The sequence below is a fragment of the Coloeus monedula genome (genome assembly GCF_965178545.1).
Source record: "Coloeus monedula genome assembly, chromosome: 7".
In the NCBI taxonomy this organism is placed as follows: Eukaryota; Metazoa; Chordata; class Aves; order Passeriformes; family Corvidae; genus Coloeus; species Coloeus monedula.
The window spans coordinates 26,405,628-26,425,776 of NC_138787.1; the positions used below are offsets into that span (position 1 = coordinate 26,405,628).

At 45.1% G+C, this 20,149-nt stretch overlaps 1 protein-coding gene across 5 annotated transcripts in view; it reads left to right on the top strand.

Annotated features, from left to right (window-relative positions):
• The window catches only part of BIN1 (bridging integrator 1), a 95,290-nt gene that overhangs the window by 63,940 nt on the left and 11,201 nt on the right, over positions 1-20,149 (top strand). For 2 of the 5 annotated variants that reach the window (XM_082284656.1, XM_082284658.1), the window contains exons 9-11: positions 88-170; positions 2,935-2,985; positions 7,618-7,768. In XM_082284656.1, the coding sequence (XP_082140782.1) occupies positions 88-170; positions 2,935-2,985; positions 7,618-7,768 (285 nt within the window). Of the gene's footprint in view, positions 1-87; positions 171-2,934; positions 2,986-7,617; positions 7,769-11,816; positions 11,946-14,791; positions 14,900-16,879; positions 16,904-20,149 lie in introns of all 5 variants that reach the window. The other 3 variants (XM_082284657.1, XM_082284660.1, XM_082284659.1) reach the window with 2 other exon arrangements.

A 20,149-nucleotide genomic window follows, 5' to 3' on the forward strand; every position in this document is an offset into this window, starting at 1 on the left:
TGGTCAGTCTGTGCAGCCCAGACTCTCTTCTGGCATCCAAGCTATTTTCTCATTCTTTTTCTGTCTTTTGTTTTTTGTATTTTGCAGTTGAACCAAAATCTTCATGATGTCCTGCTGGGTCTAGACAAGCAGTACTCAGGCAATGCCTTCCCTGTTAAGGCACAGCCCAGGTCAGTAACTGTGGGTAGTGTCTTTCCCTCAGCAGGGAGGTGGGACAGGGATGTCTCTGCCCAGGGGTATTGAAACCTCCAAGTTGTCAGTTGCGAGTGATTTGCCCACCTGCCAGTGCCCTCCTGAGACTTCCTAGAGCCATGCCCAAGATTGCACTTGGGGCTGGGTGACACAATGCAATACCCTCTTACCTTTCTAGGATAGCATCTGGAGGCCTAAACTTTCACTAGGTGCTGATATTTAGGCACTTGACTCTCAGCTCTGCTTTTTAAAGTCTAATTCCAGCTACTGAGCTGCCCTTCCTTCTGGGTCCAGTTGCCCAGCACCTGTCCTGTTCTTTCCCTCAAAAGCTCCCACCATGTACCTGCAGCTTGTCAGCTTGAGCACCAAGAGCCCATTTCCCCAGCCCCTTCTTTGGCTCTCCAGACTTGGAATCACCATTTTGCCAAAGCCTTAGCCCATCCTGTGTATCCAGCTGAAGTGTGTTTCTCCTTCCTGGGTGTTGCAGAAGTAGTTGCAGCCTCACTAGTATGAGGCCTCCTGAACTCAGAGCACTTTCAATCCACATGTGTGCAAGGAGTGAGTGTCCTCTGGGCCTTCAGTTTTCTTCCCTCAGCTGGGTCCTGTCCTGTATGTTTAAGTGCAAGTCTGCACATTCCCTAGCACTGAGAAGGGAGGGAGAGGTTAGGCTTTGGATTAGGTTGACTGGGTCCCATCCAAGTGCATGAGTGATGAAATAGTGTTGGGCTCTGACTTCCAGCTGCTGCTAATCCCACGTGCTGGGTGAGCAGGAGCACAGCCCAGGTCCTCAACTGGTGTATTGATGGAGGGAGGTGGTGAAGTCAGCATGAAGTAAGGGCAAGCTGTGGCCTGAGTGCATTGGTTTGGAAAGGGTAGATCGGCTGTTGAGACCTCTGTGCTCCCTTGTCTCTCCTCCCAGTTTAACCCGTTGCAGTCATGCATAGATGACTTGCGTCTCTTCTTCCAGCATTCTTCCAGTGTGGTGTTTGCGAGCTCTAAAGAAAGAGGAAATTTGAGTTGAATTTGGCCTCTGAATTTTGGATTGCTGACAGTGCTGCTGTAGGAATGCTACTTGTGAAAATAATGTCTTCTTCCCAAGTTAGCGTGTGGTGTCTGTTGATCATCACAACCCAACCAGACTGAAACCTTGTGAGGAGGCTGTGGTGCCCATCTTCTTGCTGCCATGGGCTTTGTTGTCTCTGTTAGCAGCATCCTCCAGCGTCCTTGGAGGAGGATGACGTAATATGACAGAGGAAGGTTGTAGCTATTGCTTTGCCCAGTTCCTTCTTCCTCCTTTCTGTATTCCTCAAGGAACTGATTGTAGGCAGCAGTGACTACCTGGCCCAGAGGTGTTCATTGCTGTTGTGGCAGGAAGTTTCTGGCCTTAAAGAGCTTTCAGTGAACAAATTGCCTGTCTTTACAATTACTGCCCCCCCTCTTTACAATTCCTGTCCCTGCTAGCTTCAAACTGCTAGCTTCCTCTGGGGCTGTAATGGGTGTCTCAGCTGCAGTTCTGTGCCCTTTGGCTGGCTATGAGACCACATGACCCTAAAACCCAAAACTGAGTGCACACACAGAGGTCCCTGTGTGGGCAGCAGTCTGAGTGCTGCTGCTTCATTACCTTCTCGCTGCATCTCAGCTGTGATGCCAGACCTGTCCTAGAGTGACTCTTCCTCCTGAGCACAGTGGAGTAGGGTGTTGTAGGAGGATGTAGAAAAGGTTTGCCAGGCTAGTTTTGCAGTGACCAGGAAATGCTATGAGGCACTTCTTTGTCTACTGCACACCTGGCCTCTCATTGTGGCACTGAGCTGGGGTGAGTGTGCAGGAGGAAATAGCCCTCACTCATCGGATGGCTTATTGTGGTCTGCAGTAGGAGCAGACGCTTCCCTAACCCTTTCTATTGGAAAGGGGACTGGAGGTTGATACAATGGCAGGAAATGAATGAGGAGGTGTGAGAAGAGAGGCAATTATCTGTGCGCATCATTATGGCATTCATGTGAGGCCCTACAGAAATACTGCTGTGGCTGATGTATCTGGTGCTGGCAGTGTAGCACAGTAGCACAGAACAGCTGGTATATTTCTGGGAACCTCAGACGTATGTTTGGGATTTGTTTCTGAAAGAGTTGGAACATTCAGGGCTCAGATGCCTAGAAGACTGAGGAGATCTGTGGGATTATCCTAGTGTGATTGGACAAGCTGGAAAAAGACGTGGTAGGAAAGCTGCTGATTAGGTTCCATGTGTAAGACTGCACAGACTGCATAAGGAAAGAAGAATGGGGAGCTTGTTTCTTTTGCAGCGATATGCACAGGGGAGAGTGAGGAGCTGTGAAAGAACATATACAGTACTCTGGTGCTCTATACAGTTTCCTTTTTCTTCTTCTCCATATGCACCCTGGCCCCATATTCCAAAGTGCAGGGAAAGTTCTAGTTTCCTTACATCTATCTATGTATCTATGCATCTGTCTATGTATCTATCTATCTATCTATCTATCTGTATATATCTTTGACAGGCATAAAGAACCACCTTCTACTTTCTCCAAACCAGCTCATAGCTTTCTAGGAATGAAGGGAAGTGTGTGTGTGTGGGTATTCATATGTGTGTGAGAGAGAGGAGATCCTGTCATCTTAATTACAGCAAGTTTTGTGGCACCAAATAAATGGGTGCTTGGAAGCTTAACTTTTCCTCCCTGGTTTGACTGTGCCATCCTGTAACTGAAATGATTTGCGTGCCATCCTCAACAGAAAGAAAACTAAACTGTTCGCCAGGCTGAGGAAAAAGATGAGCAGGTACCGGTACGGAGAGCAGCATTTCGATACGTGTTTGATTTAGTTCCTAAAACTGGAGAGGCTGTTGCTGGACTCTAACAGCCTGGCACGTGTTAACCCTGTGGTGGGAAAGGGGTCCTTTGCATGATATGATGTGTTCATGGCCTGCTGGGTCCTGCTGAGATCTCTCTGTGTCTGGATAATCCCATTAACTGCTTGTGTGCCTGGTTTGAATCCTTGCTTCTTTCCCTATCTAAGAAGGCAGTGTGAAAACTCAGGCATTGTCTGTCCAGTTGTTTTTGTGTGATGGAAAATGCAGTGCTGGGTTTTCCATGGGAAATATAATCAATTTTGGTGTTTAACAGCTTCTAGTTTTACCTAGTGGGTTTGTTCTTTTAAACAGGTCTGAAATGCTGCATTCTCATCCCCTGCCTGGCCAGGGAGAACCAGTAGGCAGGTCTTTCACACTCAGAAGTCCTATCCTATATATACCTGTTGCAATTGGGAGAATGATGAGGTGGAAGAATGATACTTCCGGCTTTGCTCCTTACTTGTTCTGTTCATGAGGATCCTCACTATCTTGCTCCATCCATTTAAAATTTTGTGCAGGGCTGGAGGAAGAGGAAGCCTCTTGAATAAAGACTAGTGTCTGCATCTTGCCTTTCAAAACAGTGGTGGCATTGATTGACTGGATTGCTACAATGCCCGGAGTTACCATGGGTCAAGGACTCGGACAAGAACATGCTATGGAGCAAAGTGGGAATTGCTGCAGAGTGACATGGAAAATTCCTCTTAAATTTTTGTTTTTCTTACTCCTTGTGTTGATACTCCCTCCATGGGATCCTTATAGGAAGGAAAAAAAAAATTATAGTTGTCAAGATGGTGTACTGCCAGCAATAAGAGACAGTGCCGGTGGATTGGGATCCTTGTTTTTCTGATCTGGTGTCCTGCTGACTACAGCAAGTCATGCAGCCCTTCTCTTCGTCTCTGCTGTGCATACTTAGTAAAGTGGGAGGTTGGAGAGTGAAGAAGGGTAATTTTGCAGGGAAGCTGGTGGTCAAACTTAGATACTTGTATCCTCAAGTTAAAAGTAGTAAAGCAATATATTGTGCTGTTACTATTCTGAGGTTTTCTACTGTAGGAAAAGGAGGCTTCACTGGAGTACTTCTCTGGATGTCTGTCTCTGGTCTTGGTTGGACCAAGTGTTGGACCTGGTGTTGTACCTGGTCTAATATTTCCAGTCACTGAGAATGGATGGATTGTACAACAGAAGGAGAGCTAGTAAATCTCCCCTTGATGAGCTCTACTCACAATGTGCTCCTGCTCTGCCTTGGAAAAGTCTAACTGCCCCAGCAGTTAAGGTGCCTGACCTGGGCTCTGCTGGGCGTTTCTGCTGTCAGAGCAGCTGCTGGGGTCACAGAGAAATGTGCAATCCCTGCTGCAGGGAAGGAGGATCTGGAACTCGGTCAGTCTTTGATCTGCAGCAAGAATGTACATTTGTGCCACCATATGTTTAAGTGTGTAGGTTCTTTTTTCCTTCTTTCTCCCACCCATTCTTTTAATATTTTTTTTGTTTCTAAATAATTCTCCAGCATGCTCTGGTGGTAAAAAATTAATTACCTTTGACTTAAAGGCCCAGTGTGAGCCTTAACTGAGATCCCAACCTTTTTTTCTTCTTTAACTTGAGAACTTTGCAGGAGGTAACTGATCTGTTTTTACCATATTGGAGAGTAGGTTTTATCCTCTGATGTAGGATTGTTACAAGTGCATGGGAAACTCATCTGCAGATGTTAGTCTGCCCTTCCAGAACAAATGAGGCAGCACCATGGAGTGTCTGGGAGCTCAGCAGCACTAAAAGAGGCTGGGGGATTTTGACTTTCCCTTCAGCTGCATTAGACCCAGCTCTCTTTCCAGTTCTCTGTTTGCAGAAGAAAGTTGACACCACTTTCCCTTCCTTGCCTGATATTACTGGATTTGGCATCACTTCCCAGTTGCTCATGGGAAGGAAAAAGAGCAATGACCTTGTTGTTTTGGCTTGCTTTTACTGTGGTGCTCGTGTTTGGTCAGTAGGTAGAGTCCCCACACTTGCTTTTTCCTGTGTTTCCTGGAGAAAGCAGTTAGCTGGAGGCAAATCTTTGCTCTGTGTGGGCAGTGTGTGCTCCCTGGGGACACATGAAGGACAGAGGATTCTGGTGACCATCTCACTTGACGCTGGTTGCACTGGCTAAATCCCTGCAAAGCGACAAGTGCAGGAATGAAGGTGCCGCTCCGGGGGCTGAAAAAGGTTCAGCCAAAATTAGCACTGGCATTTTCCTAGGGGTACTGGCCAACACATCAAACAAGCTGTAAATAGTAGTGACTTAATGAAGGCTTTAGTGTGGGGCCCTCACAGCCCAATTTCTTCCCCATGTCCTACAGGGACTGACTCACATGGGAGCCTTTTACCAATATATCTCCAAATTAAGTCCCTGCCAGACACCAGAAATAAGGCACTCCAAAGCTGTTTCATGGCCTTTAGAAAATAAGCCTGAACTCCTTTTTCACTGGGAGAACTGGCCTTTTGAAGTCCCTAGAAGGAAAAGTCTACCCTTGTCCTGGTAGACCAGCTGATAGCCAGCAGTGCCAGTATTCCTGGTGTAGTCGGGAAGTTCTGGCACTCTAGATGTAGATCACTGTGTCCCCCATCTTCTCCAAAGTGCTTTCAGCTCCTGGGGAGGTAACAGGTAACATGTACTTTTTTTTCCCCCAACTCTATCTAGCATTAGAGGATGTTTTTTGACATTTCCTGGTGTTTCCTGGTGACTCCTGTTTAGATCAGGACTTTACCGTCATCCTCCAACCATTACTATTTCTAATCTATAGCACAACTTGGTAAATTTTGCAGAATTCTTTACACAACCCCTGTATTGAAGTGATTTCTGGGAACTTCCAAGGAAGAACACTGTTCAGTCAGACTGAAGAGCTGCAGGGGTTGGCATACGTGTTCTTTAGTCTCTCCTCTTCCTTTTTCCTTCTTCATTTCCCTCTTTCTCCCTTGGTGTGTGTGTCCCTGGTTGAGAGCTGCTGGCAGAGAATGTCACTGGGTTTGTTGCATCATGTTGGTGTGCTGTTGGCATCAGTGTCATCAGAAGTGTCCAACCTGCATGTGGACCTGAGAAACAGTGCTTTGTGGGGAAACGTGCGTGTGGGGTGTGGGTATGGGGAGAAAGTGGGGGGAATGGGTGAGGGAGAAATGAATGAAGAGGGACTGGGATGGGGAGCTTGAAAGCTGGAATGCTGAGCAGGGTGAGATGCTTGCTTGTAAGAGGAGGTTTGTTGAAATGCCTTGCTATCCCTTCTTCCTCTTGATATCCCCCACTTGTAAACAAATATTTAGGAATGAGGCCATCATGCATGTTGGCCAGTGACCACAACTCAGGCATCCAAGTGTGAGTGGATGTACATGTCTGAGGCTCTGGGCTCTCTTGGGACAGAGCAAAGTAATAAATTACGTGATCTCCCTGCAGAATCAGATCTGCCTTGCTTTAGTCCTGGGTCTATGCCAGGATTTAGTGTCTCAAGATGTAGGAAAGGATCTGTTTCTTTCAGCTTCTCTCAAGGCCTTGAATTTCACAGGAACTGTGACTTTTTAAGTGGAGTCAAATATCACTCCCTGTAGATGAGGTTGCACAGCGCTTTTATTATATTTTCATTTGTGTATGGTTTTGCCAAACTGTAACCACTTCTGCTAAAATATCCCCCAGCAGTGAATTGTCGCTATTGAAATTCTCTGGTAACCAGTTTATTACTAAATCTCTCATGATTCTGTATTTTGAAGCAGAAACTTCACACCCAGCCAGGGCACGCCTGTAGGGAAAGGCATGTGCCTCTTGCCATTCCTTTGAAAATTCTGCCCAAATCTGTCCAAGCTGTGAATCAGCAAATGCCTTTGGCATATGCTTCTTGCATGTTAATTCCCTGAAGAATCCCTCTTGACTGTGTGTCAGTCTTGGAATAAAGACCAACTAGGGATACATTTCATAATAGAGAAATCTCTATTAGTAGCCAGAACCTCACTGTTCCTTTGCTGTCTGGAATGATCTGTGAAACCTCTGGCTACCTCTCTACTAGCTTAGCCATTCATACCACATCAAGGAACAAGATATTTTGTGATTACAGCCTTAGTTCAGGTGTTGTGAATCTATCAGTCATAACCCATGCAGGTGTCCATAGACTACCACACAGCAAATTCTAATCTGTGGGATTTAAAACTAAATGGGCAGCACTGAACTCCTTTCCCCCTCTGCTTCCCCAGTATTAAAACTATAACTTCACATCAGGGACTTATATTAAAGTCTAGCAAAATTAAGGATGCCTGGTTGTTTTTTGTTTTTCTGTGTTTGAGGCAAGCATTATCAATTCTGTAGGAATGTAGTGAGTAGCCTGCTGCAAAGTAATGCTGCTGCAGTGTGTTGGACTGCAAGTGACTCAGCAAAGATGCTTCTCAGAAGCTCCAAATGTCTTCATTGCGTGTCTGGGCAGTGAAGCAAAGAGATAATGGAAGCCACTGATCTGTGCTGGTTAGCACAACTCCTCCTAGGCCTGGCTCAGACTTCTCTCTCTCTCTCTCTTTCCCTCTCTCTCCCCCTCTCTCCCCCTTTCTCTCTCCACTTCCTTCAGTGACAGCACCCCAGCGAAAGCAAATAAAAGCCCCTCGCCTCCACCAGATGGATCTCCCATCACCAGCCCTGAGACCAAGACTGTCAACCATGAGCTGGAACCATCCACTTTGGAAGCACCTGGGGCCAGCATCCCAAAGTCACCGTCTCAGGTAGTGTCCCCATGACATTGACCATGTCTCTGCTGATGGCACAAGCTCTGTGAGTCAGACATCCATCAGCTGTTTTTTTAGACCTCATCCTGCTATGGAGCACACAGAATACGACGTGATGGTTGTTCTCTTTTCACTGGTTCCTGAGAAAGTTCCTAAGAATGCAAGTTGCTTATTGGCCATCTTTATATCATAAGAACTGAGTGTCTTTGAATGGTTTCACTGGGGGAAGGCCAGTAATACATTTCACTGTCTGGTAGGATGGCCAAGAAGATCCAGGGAGGATGGAGTTGTAGCTAAGCGAGGAAGTTTGTTCTTTACATTTGAATTAACCTGTGGGATTCAGTGGTCCAGTTTCTTCTCAAGAACTTCTGTAGCTGAGGAAGGTTAAAATAAAAAAGCTTAATATTGTTAAGGAGAACATTGGTACGTTGGATGATGTTTCACTTCACTATCAAGATAAAATATTATGCTTAAAAAAAAAAGGGGATTGTATTTTTATGCTATGGAGAAATTAGGTGGGTTCCAGGAAGAAGATAGTCCATTGTATAAAGTCTGATACCTTCCATATGGCCTTTGTTAGGCCTTTCCTTACGTAGGAAATATCCAGCAGCATGTTCAAAACAGTAGATGTAGCTACTCAGCATATCATATAAAATGTTTTGCTTTGGGATGATTAAACATTTACTTCCTCTTCCTGTCCCTTTGTTGCTGAGTGGGGGAAAAGCTTAGTAGGGGAAAGTAGTAACTAGGCCAAATTTAATGTTGGGTTCCCATGCTTGTATCTCAGTAAGTGGGGCAGTAGGGAGTAGTCTTCGAGGAAGAGTTAAAGCTAAGAGGGATTCTGGCCAAACTGGTAAGAAAACCCACTGCCTCTGAAAAGAGATGGGTGCAACCCAGAACTTCCTTACTGTTCCCATGCATAGCAGCCTGGTTCCAAATCCAAGCCTGTGGGGTAGGCTTTCTCCTGTTTCTGGATAGCCTCTCACAATATTTTTCTCTTCCCTGCATTTTTGATTTTTAGGATTATTGAGGGGCAGGAAGGGGATGTGTGGCAAAATTTCTTTTCCAGCTCTGTGAGATATGTGGATGCCTGGCACTGTCTTTTCAGGACTGCTCCAGGGTCTCTCTCGGCAGTGTAGAGCCTGAGAGTGGCTTCACTACCAACCTGGTTAGGATCTTTGGAGTAGGCTGTGTGTATGGGGGAGAGAAGATAGGATATCCAGAATTGCCTTTCTGTTGCAGGTTTCTTCGGGTTTTTTCCCCCCTCCAGAGATTTCCATAACTTGATTAAAATTTGGAACAAGAAATCATACAGATTTATTAAGCTGTTCATAGCAGACTTCACTCACCCTGCCTGTGGATTCGTCTCGCTGAGTTTGGCTTCTTCCCTTTCCTTTAAATAGCACACATAACCCTTGTTTTTGCCAGCCTGCAAGTGCTTTCTCCTTCACTTGCTGCCTGCCTGCCCGCAGGAATGGGGCTGGAGGCACCCCCTGACGAGCAAGCAGGATATTCCAGCACAGCCCTGGCTTGGATGGGCCACAGGCAAGACTGAAATGGTATTTGCAGCGAATGCTGCCACCGCCTGGCAGCTCTTTCCCAGTCTGTGCTTAATTCATCCCCCCGGGAGTCACTAAGGTGAAGAGCAAGAGCTCCACTTTGTATTCACAGTAGCTGCTAAGAGATGGAGCTGGCTCCAGAGGGAGGGAAGACAAAGGCAGGAGTTCCACACTCAGAGCCAAGCCTGGTGTCTGTATGATAAAATCTAGAAACCAGGTGTGTGTCGGCTTGCCAGCCAGCTGGGAAACACCAGTGTCTGCTCCCTCAACAATGCCCAACCTTAACACTGAAATCTTCACAGGTGTCATTACTTTTGACCTATGGGTAAGTGATTTGTTCAGTGGCCCTCCAAGGGAGGCTGAAGGGCCTCACCTTCTATGGGAGCATGGAGCATAAAGCAAGAACAATTCCCTGGCCTCTTTGTGTCTGAAATACCAGTGCAGAGTGTAAGCAAAGGCTGTGGAGAGAAAGACAAAACCAGAAGTGACCAAATAAATGCTAACTAAATTTTGAACTATTCCCTATAAAAAAAAAAACCCAAACCCAAACTCTTTTACTGTCCTTTAATTCTTAAAAACAGTTTATTTCTGTGTTTTGGAATAAATGAATGCTCTCAGCTCTCCGCAGAATAATTTGATGATGACACAGGACTTCAGGGAAGCTGTGAAACTTAAAAGGTCAGACTTCTGCTCTCAGTTACACCACTGAAACTCTATAATGAGACTTTGGAAATCAGTGCAACTATGTTGAATTTGGGCAGATAAAGCTCTGTGGGATCCAAGTCAGCAGAAAAATTTAAGAGGATTTGTTTTATTTTAGGCAACAAAGTTGCTAGTACATGATGAATTCATGGGTATAACTCAACATCAATATGCAATCATCTTGTCTTTGAAATGTGGTTTTAGACTGCTGTTGGAAGTAATGCTGGATAGTGTGGACGTGGCAATTTTCAAGTCACTATTGCATTGGAATGAAGGAGACTGACTATATTAGAGGAATAAATAGCAGAAGAATTGTGATATTTTTAACTTGAGAGTTAGTAATTGGAGCCTTCCATTTCTGCAGAGGGTGGTTCTGTTCTGAGAACAGCATTTCCCTGAAATTTCTGGTCCCATCTTGCAACTGTCAGGCAGGCGGTTTTCAGGAAGGGATTGTTCTCACAATGGACACACCACCTTCTGCAAACAGTGAAAAGTTGAAAGTGAACACACTTGTTTCCATTATTTCCCCTAGCTAGCTATTCAGGGGAAAAAAAGTGTGTTTTCATACACAATCACTCTCTCTAAAGTAGGTTAATCCAAGTAGAAAACTGGGCATGTCCTTAGAAATCTGATTAAAGGCCTTGTAGAACTCATTTATGTGCTGGAGGACAGGCCTGGGAGTAATGGATTTCTGTGTTTCAGATCTGGGCTTGACACTGATAGACCGGGTGCACATTGTCAGGTCTCTGAGTCTTGCTGCCTTGGGTGCAGTAAGAAAATCAAGTAGCTATAAAACTTCATTGTAAATGGAAGGCATTGTCATTGCTGAGCATTGCTGTGATGCTGGGAACTTGCATGGCTGATTTGTTCCCACACAGCAGCCGCTCCTCAAAGTCTGATTTGATCTAGAAATGATCATTAAGCCTTGTGCACAGCAAAATATGAAAAGTATGTGGATGGGTTGATCTAGGGAGGGTCTTCCACAGCTTCCATGGGGTTGTGGATGCAGTGTCAGGCTGAGTCTTTGCATGATGAGGGGTATTAGAATGGGTTAGAGTTACAGGGTGAGGTGGTTTTATGTATTCACTGGGATCTCCATTTGGGAAACATGACTTCATTACTGTTAATGCTCACTGGTGAAACTGAGAGCAGAGTTGGGCTCACAGCAGTCATGGCTTCTCAGGAGTTTGAGTTGTTCTTGCCTAAAGCCAAGATGCCATTAAGAGCTCCTGCAGACCTTTCTTACAGCACGCTGCTAACCAGTGCACCAGGGAGCCAGTACTGGGCAGATCAGTCTGTGCTCATGGTCACCTGCCCATTGTAGGACAAACGGAGTCTGCTCTCTCGTTCCCTTAGGTACGGTAAGTACGGCAAAGGGAGGCAGCGCTGGCCTGTTCTGTTGGATCATGTTCTCAGTAATTGATCTGCTCCCTTCCCAGTGGTTCTTTTGAAGGTTGCACATGCTTTAATTATGTATGCATGTCCTGTCAATGCATATTAATTGTGTTACGCTTCTCCTCTGCAGAGGGAAACTTGCCCGTGGCTGAAGTGTAACTAATGATGCCAAACCTTCTCTGGAGGCGTGTGGTTATTTATTTTGTTTTGTTTCAATTCAGCCCTTCACCCCTTCCCCTCATCTCTTCAGATGGAGTTGATTGGACCCTGCTCTGTGCCAGTGGTTGTGATTTCCCTCACCTTCAGTTTTTGTGACTAACCTGGTTCCTGTCTTTGGTTTTTTTGGGTGTCGCCGTCTGTGCTGTGGCCATGTGCTCACTTGCATGCAGTTGAGGAAAGGGCCTCCGGTGCCTCCGCCTCCAAAAGTCACCCCCTCCAAGGAGATCAAGCAGGAGAACATCATCAGTCTGTTTGATGACAATTTTGTCCCCGAGATAAGTGTGACAACCCCTTCGCAGGTTAGCTGCTATGCCCTGCCTAATTTTTCTCTGCTTCTGAACTCTTCCTTCAGACCTTTCTTCTCTTTGGAGGTGTCAAGCCATGAAACCTGGTCAGGTGAAGGAGGAAAGCAAGCTCAGCATTGGACCTCAGAAGGCAAACGATTACTTAGGAGCTAACTTAAAGGGAAGAGTACCTAAAAGGCAGTACAACATTGCCCTTTGAGAGCTTTCATAGAAGAAACAGGAGAAATGCACCTGGTCAAGACACCAGAAAGTAATCACTGCATTTGTTTAGTACACATGGATTATGACTCTCTTCACATCCTATGATATGCTCTCTCCAAACCCACTGATCCTGAGTGTGGATGAAGCATGTTTTTTTCTGCACGTGTACATCCCTAACTGCTGACCTTGGCATCTCTGCCAGTTCTGGGAGAAGAGAGTTTTGTGCTCTCTGTGCCTTCACCCGTGGGGTTTGTGGTGTAAAGCCCACATCTGTACAGGAAAGGCCGATTGCAAAAGTTCTTTGCAAAGAGTAGCCTCTGCAGTTAGATGGGCAGGACTGTGCCTGCAGTTAAGACTGCTGACACAGTCTGTCAGTACCATCAAGTGGCACCTTCTGAAGCCCTGAAACAGGAAAAACATTTTCAAATTACAGATTTTCATCTTCACTTTCCCTTTGATTTACGTCAGTGCCAGAGAGGCTGTCCAGGTGGGAAGTTCTCTGTTGGATCTAGGAGAATGGCAGTCCTTATATATATAGGAGCCTGACCAGATTTCTGGCTGTATCATGAGATACCCGCATCTACTTTATTAAAAAAAAAAAACAACAACAACAACAACATATATATATATATATACATGTGTATATATATTTTCCCTAAATGCTTGTTAAAGCACAAATCATCTCCATTAGTGCTCATCTGTGACTCATTTCCTAATTTCTCCTTGGCATCACCCTGCTCCATTGCCTCTGGTTTGCCACCTTCCACCCAGGTGCTGAGGAGCAGAGATGAAGTGGGGAGGGAAGGAAGTCCATGTCAGATTTGGCACTGCAGTAGATAAAGCTTGCAGAGTGGAGAGGTGATTTGATGTGAGTGTTGGAAGGTGGGGACCGCAGGCAGCTGAGCAACTCTTTATCATTTTCTGTGCTTCCTTCTCCTGTATTGTAATGGACATCTCTCTCTGCCCCATGGACTCTATCATGTATTTCCATGTGAATGCCAGCTCTTAAGACATATTCTTCTGCACCTGATCAGTGCTCTGACCCTGGATGGGATCTGCTGTGACTTTTGACCAGATGGGAGTTCTGAGGGAGGACTCTGGTTTCCAGAACAATCTTCACTGAAGGGCCCAACAGCCCCTGGCACTCAGTGTGTTGCCCAGGGCTGTTCCTGTCAGATGTCTTAGTTCCAGTGAGCTCTCGAGGGAGATTTGGGTAAAGGAAAGGGGCGTTAGCCCTTGCATTTAAGTCTTGAATGGCAGGTAAGACTATTCCATGGCTGCAGCCTTTGATGTATCACTACCAAACAAAGCTAAAGAGTGGGGTTGTAACCTCTCTGATGGATGGCCTGGATGTGCTGGAAGAGCATACTAGAATTACTAGAATGCCAGTTGGTTTTTGCATGCTGGTCAGGGCTCATTATTGTGAGATGAGAGAGCTTGGTTCCTTGCCCTCATCCTTGTGGATCTCAAAAAGACATGTTCATAAAGCAGAGAAAAAGCTGTAAGAGAATCGGGGTAAGAGAAAATTAGAAGAGGTGAAAATGTTAGTGATGTCGGTGGTATTCAGAGGTCTTGCCTTAAATGGTGTCTCTTGCTACTTTCCAGAAGCTTTTCGATTGTGGGGTTTTGATGTAACTGTGGAGACCAACCTGCCAAATTCTATGTTATTGAAAAGGTAGCTTGAAGCAGTAGGGCCAGTGAGCTGGGAGGTCATAGGAAACAGGGGCAAATCTTCCTGACTTCCAGGAGACAGCAGCTTCTTCTGAAGCTGAGTAGAAAGGAATATCTTGTAGTGGCTAGATTAAATCTAAACCACCAAAGTGATAGTCCAGTTTTAAACACTAATAACTTGGGTCTTTTGTAGTGACTTCTTATTAATGGTAATCAGCAAATGAGGGATCTTTAGGCAGAGCATTGATCACTCAAAGGCAGTTATTCTGCTGACTTTGAAGAAAGTAGCAAAGGTTCTCAAATTCATGCTTTTTTAGAAGACTTAGGTGTGTAAATTTCTGGGATGCCTGGAAATGGAAACTATTGAAAACAGCATTTTTGAATTGGGAAGGGATTCAAATCCCTTAGCTAGGGTGAGCTGCTGTATTTTGTGCTTCTGACTCAGAAGGCAGGAGGAAATTAGAAGCTTTGGGAGTTAGCTCTGAGGTCTCTCAGACTTCCAGCAGTTTGAGTGCTTTTCTGCTTGGATTTGTGTTCCTGAGATAGGTTGTATGGATGGCAGCTCTTTTATATGTAGCTGAGGAAATCAGTCTTGGTGTGTCAGTGTAAAGGCAGCTGGATGAGCTGTGGGGAACAGATATACATAGAGGAGTAGCCCTTCTGTCTCATCAGTGGCAGTGATCCTTTTGACCACAGCAGATCAGGTGCTCACACCATGTCAGCTCATTTGGCCAGGTGGGAAGATGAATGAGTGCTGTGGAAAAGGCTTGGATTTGGTTTACAGGGCCCCCACGTGAGCTGCCTGTGCCTGTGGCACCAGGCAGTCAGGAGGCACATCCAGTGTCTGCGCTGCCACCATTTCTTCTGCGCTTGCAGCCTCAGCTCCGGATATCGCACACCCTTCCTCCACCGTGCACGCGCGCGTGTGTCTAATGCTCCTACTGCTTTTCTCCCTCACTGCTGCCAAGTTTGATGCCCCTGGGCCCTTCCAGGAGGGAGCCAGCCTGTTGGATCTGGATTTTGATCCCATTAAACCAGATGCCACTGTGGGGAAGACCCCCACACCCGCCTCCCAGGTTGGTTCATATCGCCATTCCTTCTCCCTTCATACCTGACTTGTTGCCACGTGTGGTAACTTGCACCCACCTGAATGATAACGTGGACCTGAGCTGTGGGTGGCTGGGCCTTGGGTGTGGGTACCCAGACCTGGGCCTTGCAGGTGGGGACCTTGGTCTTCTCTGCTGGATGTGCAAGTCCAGGAAGAATCAGGTGGCTGCTGGCCTGGCCACAGTTAGGCATGAGGTGTTTGTGGGGTGCTTGGGCTTTGCTCTGATGATCCACTTAATGTATGTCCCTCCCTGGAGCAGCATCCTGTATGCTGGATGTATTTAAGCTGTTACTCTGTGGATGGGAATTCAGTCTGAGCTCTGTACTCCTGCTATAAATTGCTCTCAAATGGCTTTTTAATTAACAGACACTGATAATATGCAGTTACTTAAGGTGAATAAAGCTGTAAATGGATATTCAAGTGATGCGAAGCCCTTCTTTTTCTGTGTATGACACAGCCTGCATTCATGGTTGAGAAGCAGCTTCCTGCCTGTCACAGTGTGGTATCAAAAAGGAAGATGCCTAATTCTGTTGTGGCCGGTACCTGGTCCTGTCCTCTGTCAGAGGCAGGTGGACTGTGCCTCATTTTATGTTTAAATGACTGGAGACTTTGAAGTGCATCCTGGATATGGTTGTTGTCCTCACTGAGACTTTCCATTTTATATGTATGAACCAGTTATTTTTTCCCTGTGGGTGCCATTAAAATTTGTGATAAACATAATTGGGTTGTTTATAGTACATCTCCAGTATCATCATGTTAAGCAGGTCTGTATGGCACAGACTTTTGTAGGAATAAGACTTCTCTTATCAAAGAGGTGAAACATTAGACATTTGATTTTCCTCAATTAAAATACTGTATTTGCAAGATACTAGTTATTATCATAATTTGATACACACCAATATGGCAAAGCTATCTCTTTTTGGAACTTTATGGGGGTACATGGGCATTTTGTGTCTGCTTGCCTTCCAGGACAAGCTGCATACCAGGATAGGCTTTTTAAAAAAAAAAAAAATTACTAGTTGTTTTGTTTTTTTTTTCCTGAATCACCAGTTAGAACTCAGATAATTGGTCATACTGACATAGGATACAAGTATAAGTTTGACTTAAAATTGGATTATTATCCTTCCAGCAAGCAACAAATATTACACTAAGTGGGTTTTTCAAAAGTGCTCAGCAATAGCATATTTAGTGTTCTAATCTAATTATTATTAGCTTCAGAAGTCATTAAAAGAGAGTCTAAAATCAATAATTTCTACTGGTGACCAAAATACGAAACATAGTGAAAAGCACCCAGTTATCACAGCAGTCAGATTTATTTCCTATAGAGTGGGCAGTATGGCAAAAGGGTTAAGGTATTTTACTACTGCTCCAAAGACACCACAGAATCACAGAATGTTAAGGGGTTGGAAGGGACTGTCAAGATCTTCTGTTTACAGCTCCCCATACCATGGGCAGGGACACTTCCTACTAGACCAGATTGCTCAAGGCCTTATTTAATCTGTTCTTGAAAGCTGCCAGGATTGGGGCAGATGTTGATGTCTTATTCTGAAATCATGTTAACTCTACTGGGTGTGGATTTAACCTAATGGACCACAAACACATGAGTCTGGTTTGGTTTGGTTTTTTCTTTTTTTTTTTCTTTTTTCTGACCATGTTATCTGCCACTGATACCGGAATGTGGCTTTACTGTCTCCCTTCATAGCGGGACTCTCTCCCTTCATAGAGGTGGAAAAAATGCTTACTCAAATGCCTTGATACTTAGATTTGAATATGCAGCGAGGAGGAGTGTATAAATTCAGGTGCTAGCCGATATTTTCAAAACATGCAGAGATAAGTGCTGTTGAATGTGTATGTCTGCTTCAGTCTGATCAGTGTCTGTAATGTTTGTACTCGCTGAAATAATCATGTATAAACATGTTTTATTTTTGTTGCTCTTTGACATGCTTAGTCTTTACCTTGGGATTTATGGGAGGTAAGAAATTCATATGGCTTTTGTCTCTCATCATGTACTGTTCACATGCCAGTGCCATCTCTGTTCACATACCTGCCTTCTTTCCCTCACTACTTCTCTTTCTGCACACCCCAGACCAAAGTTGCTCTGTGTGCTGCTGAACCCACTTACGCACCTTGTATGAAGCCCCAGGGCCAACCACATGTTTGCAAGTCAGGTCTGGCACTCTAAATCTTATGATTCTACTAGTGCACAAACCCACTGCCTTTCCCTGCTAACCCACTCATCTTTCCCTTGGCATAATGCTGTGACCTTCACCTCATACTTAATACCACCATGGCATCATCCTCACTCTCCAAAACACTGTATTTATTAAACCCTGTACATCCTGTTGGTCTTGTGTGCAATGCATAAATATCTCAGCTGCCCCTCATCATTACTGTTTGTGCCATTGGATACACACATCTGGAATTATCTGTGGTGTTTGCTGTTCATCAGCCATCGTTGTCAGAAAGGCTGATGTGAATTAGCTCACCCTGTGTCTACACTGGAAGTTAAGTGCAGGCCCAAGACTTAGATGGCATCTGCCTAAGCTTTGGAGCTTGCTGGCAAGGGAGACCCTGCACATACCCTGCATCTGAACAAAAACCTGACCCTCATTTATGCCCTTTCCATATATCTGGCCTGGGCAGGTCTCAGGTTGCTGCAGATTAGCCCCTTGAGAGACATTTCAAGCACAACTACTTTTGAGTCACTCTGGACCAACAGCCAGCACCGTGGACAGAAAATGCTTGATCTGGGTACTCAGGCCTGCTGCTGGCGCTGGCTGTATCCACTGTGTAAGCTCATGGTCTTTGCTCATGCTGAGGACTTGAGTCCTGCCAACCTTCCCGTTCCCAAGGGCCGTATCACCCCCTAGAGTGAGTACTTGGGAGGACATGACTTAGCCCTGGCCTAAGGACTCACTGTGGCCACTACTCTCCTTCACATGAGCTTGGGCAATGTTGAGGAAGGTTTCCCCTGTGTGTTTTATCAGCCATCAGTGTTTAACATCTGTCATTCCCCTGTATGTGCATTGTCATTCTGTCTTTGTAGGGAAGAAGAGACTGGTTTAGCTAGGAAAAATCTCACTCCTTTCAGGTGAATGGGCAGGGGTGAGGTATGACTGTATCTGATTGAGCTATACTTGCAGTCTTGGCTGTAAAAAGTTTTTTGGGCCACATCTCTCATCCTGAAAACTGATTTTACCCAAAGGAGAATTTGCTCAACCAGGAAATGCTACTAGTTCTCACCATAGCAATTCTCACCTTGGCATACCATATGCAGTGAAACAGCAGAGCTCCCTAAAGCTGGGGAATCCTCCTCTTCGAGTCTTCTGAAGTGTTTTTGCTGTAAATGTTGTTCTTAGATGTTGATGAGAGGAGACTTTTTGTATGGTTCCTTAGTCCCACAGGCCATGAAGAACTGCATAGAAACTGGAGTGCAGCAGAGCGTGCTTAGTTCTGCAGACAGGGAAATGTGCATTTGGTGTGCATGATGCTGCTGCTGGAATAAGCAAAGCTTTCAAACCTGGTAACAGCAGTGAGCAGTTCTCCCTGTACTGTCTTTCCATGACTGTAAATGCTTTTATAGGCCTTGGGATGCCCCACAGGTATATAAAATAGAAAAATTAGTAGCTGACATAAAAATACCCTTTGTTGAAATCAGGGGATTAATTTAGATTCAGTTTCTCCGATTATTAAATACTGCTTTTGCAAATTAGCTGCTTTAAAAAAACCCAAACCCTCACATTGAGCTCCTTTTCACTTGTTCACATAAACCCCATGCATGGTCAGATAGAGCTGGCCTGGCATCTGTTCCAGTTCCAGTTTCACTGAACCCAAATGAAAACCTGGGAGTGAATCCAATTAAACAGGAGAATCCTTTGTAGCATTTCATATGCATATATTTACCTTAGCTCTACCAAAGCTGCTGAGGGACTCCTCCTAGGATGGGAACAGCTCTGCTCTTTATAATGTCTTCTGGCACTGGACATGGTCATGGGACACATGAGGAAGGATGTGATAGGGGAGGAAAGCATGTGTTAGATGACACCACTGGAACAGCTGAAGGTAATGGATTTTTATTAAGTCAAGGATTTATTTCCTTGTTATTGCTGCTGTTACTAAAATACTGCTTGGAGCACTGTGCTAGTGCCTGGCTAGTAGCCAGATGGGGTGTACATTTAAGGTTGGCCATGGTCATTGCTTTACTCTGGGTTTTTATAAAGGTTGGGACTATGAGAATTGCAACATTAAGGAATCTGGACAATGCCTTGTTTTGAATATGATTGTATTCAGGGGTACATATGTCTTGGTTTAACTCCAGCTGGCAGTTAAGCACCACACAACCACTCACTCATTTCCCTCCCATTAGGAGAAAGTTGGAAGGGTAAAAGTAAGAAAATTCGTGGATTGAGATGAGACCAGCTTAATTCAATCAAAATAATGATAATAATCAAATGTAATGAAAAGGAAAATAACAGAGATTGATAAAACCAAAAATAATCCAAGTGAGGCAAATGAAAAACAATTGCTCAACACCAATTGACTGATGCCCAGCCCATTCCTGAGCAGTGGTACCTAATCAGGTTTTCCTCTAGTTTATACACTGAGCATGATGACATTTGGGATATTGCTGTGGTCAGCTGGGGTCAGCTGTCCTGGCTGTGTCCCCTCCCAATTCCTCATGCCACCCAGCCTCCTTGCTGGCAGGGCAGCATGAGAAGCTGAAAAGTCCTTGACTTGGTTGTAAGTACTGCTCAACAGCAGCTACATCATCAGTGCTGGCAACATTATTCTCATCCTAAATCCAGCACGCAGTCCTGTACCAGCTATTAGGAAGAAAATCAGCTATCCAAGCAGTTTGAAGCAGGACAACACGTGTTTATCAAATGTGTGATGCATTTAGGCATGCTAAAGCTGGGTATTCCCATGTATTAAAAATGACAAATCTTGGGAGTCTTCCGAGATGCTGCATGGCCAGTCTCCCAAGGGGCTGATTGGCAGCCTTGATGCTACCAGATCCAACGTACTTCCTGCATTGTTGCAATTTCTGGGAGGGGCAAATGAATATCTTTAATTTTGTGTTAAAAACAGCTAACCTGACTTCAGACAAGGGAAATTAAAAACCTGAACCACTGGAAGCTTGTCATAGGTGTTTGGTTGATCTTTTGTTGTGCACAGACACCCCTGTCCCCAGGCTTTTTATAACAGTTTTTGCCAGGCA